The 3,539-nt window shown below is 28.9% G+C and overlaps 1 protein-coding gene across 1 annotated transcript in view; it reads right to left on the bottom strand.

The window, feature by feature from the left end:
- Window positions 1–1,378: 1,378 nt before the first annotated feature.
- LOC106683575 (uncharacterized) overlaps window positions 1,379–3,539 on the bottom strand; it is a 14,656-nt gene continuing 12,495 nt past the window's right edge. Inside the window, exon 5 of the mRNA XM_014425122.3 lies at window positions 1,379–2,231. Within this exon, the coding sequence (XP_014280608.3) occupies window positions 1,499–2,231 (733 nt within the window). The 3' untranslated portion in view covers window positions 1,379–1,498. The remainder of the gene's footprint in view (window positions 2,232–3,539) is intronic.

Here is a 3,539-nt window from a genome sequence, read left to right as displayed (position 1 = left end):
AGGAAGACAACCAAGAAGAATAGGAGACTCTGAGTTTGGATTGCCTGATGAGAGGACGTCAGTCGGCTGGAAGCGGGAAAGATTGGAAGCCATTGTTGTGAGAGAGACATAGCTTTTTGGAAGGACTGGAAGCCATTTTTGACGGTAGGACATAGCATTATAGAAAAGAAGGTACCAAGAATCATCAAAAGAAGAGTATGAAATTGGTTAGTTTTGTTTTACTTAAGTTTAAATACATGTGTAAAAGAGATATTAATTTAATTAAGTGTAAATTGTAAAAGTGTCTGTTTATGATTGGCTATAAACCCGCTCTGAGAAAAGAGTCTATTATATTATAAAATTTAAATAAAATTCTATTATCCATTTAATATTAAAGTTTATCATTTGAACCCAAGCTATCTTTAAAGATATGAGAATTTAAGTTAAAATATAAAATTACTTTCATTTTATTTTAATAAATTTTTGACCACTACAATATAGATGTCAATATTTGTTTGTTGGTACTTTATGCTCTGCCACGATTATACAGTGAAGTTAGCTGTTACTACAGCTACCGTTTTATAACTTCATCTATATATTAATTAATATCAAAGTTTCAATAGTGTTCAATTAATGTATACACATCCTCAAATATTGGAATAGCAAAGAATTGCGATGTCTGCTAGTATAATTTGATGATGATAATACTGTATTGATATTTATTTATTTTTTTACTATCTTTACTTATACCTATATCATTCAATATTAATTACATTTTTTTTTGTTAATGGCATGCAAGAAATTTAAATCAAACTTTTATAATAATTTAAGTAATTGTGATAGATCTCTGAAAAAGTGATCCCAAAAACACTGTGTTGTGACATTAAATTATAATGAAAATGTGTCATTATTTTATTTAATGATAAGCATGCTGTCATGTAACAACCCAATATATTTGGGTAGCACTGTTTGTGAAATAAAGTATTTCTGATAATTAATGTTGTTATGTCGATTTCCTGAAGTAAAACAAAAAAAAAAAAAAAAATTAATAAGTTTTTAAAATTTCAATATTTTGAGTTTACTTGGCAGAGGTACTTTAATAATGAAGGAATCATAGACCATGGTTTGAAACCTCATTTATACTTTGTACAGATTTTTATTTTTATTGTTATATATATTCAATAAATATTGTTTGTACTTTCATATAATAGATAATCCTTGCCCTTAAATGAAGGGATAGGTGAAATTTTAATCATGCCACAGATAACAGCTTATGAAAAATAAAATTTTATTCAACATGTTTAAAATGCTTAATGCACATAATAAATGTTTCTAAACAAAAAAAATTTTATCAAACATATGAAAAATACTAAGTAATTCGTTTAACAAAACATTTAAAAAAGTTTAGAATGCAAAATGCATTTAATAAATACCCATGTACAAACAAAGAGATCTTCATCTGTGTCAAAACAATATAAAATTATACATTTAAACAAATATAGAATGCTCGAATTTGATATTAACTGCCAAAAATATCTTTTGCCTGATCATCGACCATTATAGACAAAGAATTAGGTGTATAACACGTCGACTTCCTGAACCTTTTTAATAATTTATCATTGCTGAGCGGTGTTTTACAATTGCCGAAATTAGATTTCTTCTCATTATACCTGTTGGAAGAACTTGAATTAGTTGATGCTTTAGGAAGCTTTAAGCATATGTTGGCAGGATTTACAAAACTAGGCCTTAATTTTGTATTCATGACCTTAGACTTCCCTTGGACAGAACTGGAGGCTGTTAATTTTTTCTGAGATGAAGTTACGTTCCTTTCGTAAGCTCTAAATAAAAAATTAAAATCGTTCCATTTCTTTTCGAAAGTTTCTCTTTGTTCCATAAAAGCAGACCACTTAGAATCCATATCGGATTTTTCAATTTTCAAATCTTCAAAAAGATTAATGATTCTGTGAATATCAATACGTTCATCCTCATCGCAATCATCTAGTTTTTCATCGTAACTGCTATCACCTTTATATTCTCTGTCACCGTTCTCTTCTTCGATTTTTTCTAAATTGTTCTTACCTGAGTTCAAAATGGTCGTTTCATTTTGAATGTATGAATCTGTACTATTAGCAGAAGATAAGTCATTCTCATTCGTGTCGTTCATATTTTCAATAGGGCTTAAACATTCAGTCAAAGTACTGTTGGCCTTGTCTTCTTGATCTTCTGAATTATCTGCGACTTCACTATTTTCACTGTAACAAAAAATTATTTTTAAAAATTAGTATAATTTTGTGTGTACATATATATATAACATGCTACCACTGAATGTAGGGATGGTTAGGACTTCCTAGCTTCCAGGACACGTCCATTCTCCCGCCATTCTAGCAAACAAGTCCTTTGTTCCTTTTTTTCATTATCAACCATCAATAGTCGATGTAAACATTGATAGTAGCACAACTGTTACTTTCTGTAATTTCTGAAGTAGATTCTCTTCTCTTTTTTCTTAAATTTACTGTAAATATAACCATGATAGCAAAATAATAAAAGTTGATAAAATTTTAATCTATTTGCTCAACATAGCAGCACTTCAACCGACTTTAGAAGGTTGCGTGCCATCATCTTGACTATTTTTAATGATTTTTTTACTCCATGTTTGACTGATCAAAATCTGTTATTTGAGCACGTTCATTACATTCACTAACTCAGTGATGGAATTCATTTCCTCAAATCACTTAATACTACATGTGACTGTGAATTGGCATCCTTTGTGGGAATTTACGATTTGGGTTTCACTTTGGATGCGCTGTGTTTTTTTTTATATTTGTTCAAGTACTTATTTATTTATTTTTACGAGTTACATAGAATTGCCTCCTTTAAACCATGGTTCAGGTAGCGGTGGTTAGGTATTTCAGTAATTACAGAACAAAATAGCCATTTATTCTTGAATTATAAATTATTTGCATTAACTATCTAGGAACTTATGGTAGTAAAGTATGATAGGAGCCTATTCTAATATTAATCGACTATCACATCTAATAGAGTGAAACTTGAAAACTCTAGTAGAAAATTGTTTATATTGTAATAGGAGAGTTGAAGCTTAACAATCCCAGTAGTTCCGGTTAAATTTCATCGTCTAAAATCCCATTTTTCAAAGAAATTAAAAATTGTCATCTCAATTTATTAGGATTTTTTTTTGTTATTCCATTGTTCATATAATAGTTTATAACTCCTCTGCAATTTATCCAATTCCTACGTTAATATTACCGTTGGAAAGCTGAATGTCTCTTCTTCTAACCTACTCTAACAAAATTTAGATCTAATCTTTTCATATCACTTCATCTAATATATTGTAATATGATCTTTTTGAGTAAATAGTATATTTTGATTTATAAAGGGTTTTTAATATGTTTTATTTTATTTATCATTTTAATATTGTTCATTTGTTTTGTTGACCAAAAAGCAAGCTAACCAATTTTCATTGTCTATAATAAATTCGTGATTCAAAACAAAACCAAGATGGTGGTACGTATCCTTCAGTCAACAAGTCCGTTGAATCAAGG

Source organism: Halyomorpha halys, unplaced genomic scaffold (genome assembly GCF_000696795.3).
Source record: "Halyomorpha halys isolate HHAL.00 unplaced genomic scaffold, Hhal_1.1 Scaffold495.1, whole genome shotgun sequence".
Lineage (NCBI taxonomy): Eukaryota > Metazoa > Arthropoda > Insecta > Hemiptera > Pentatomidae > Halyomorpha > Halyomorpha halys.
This window is presented reverse-complemented; position numbering and strand designations above follow the sequence as displayed.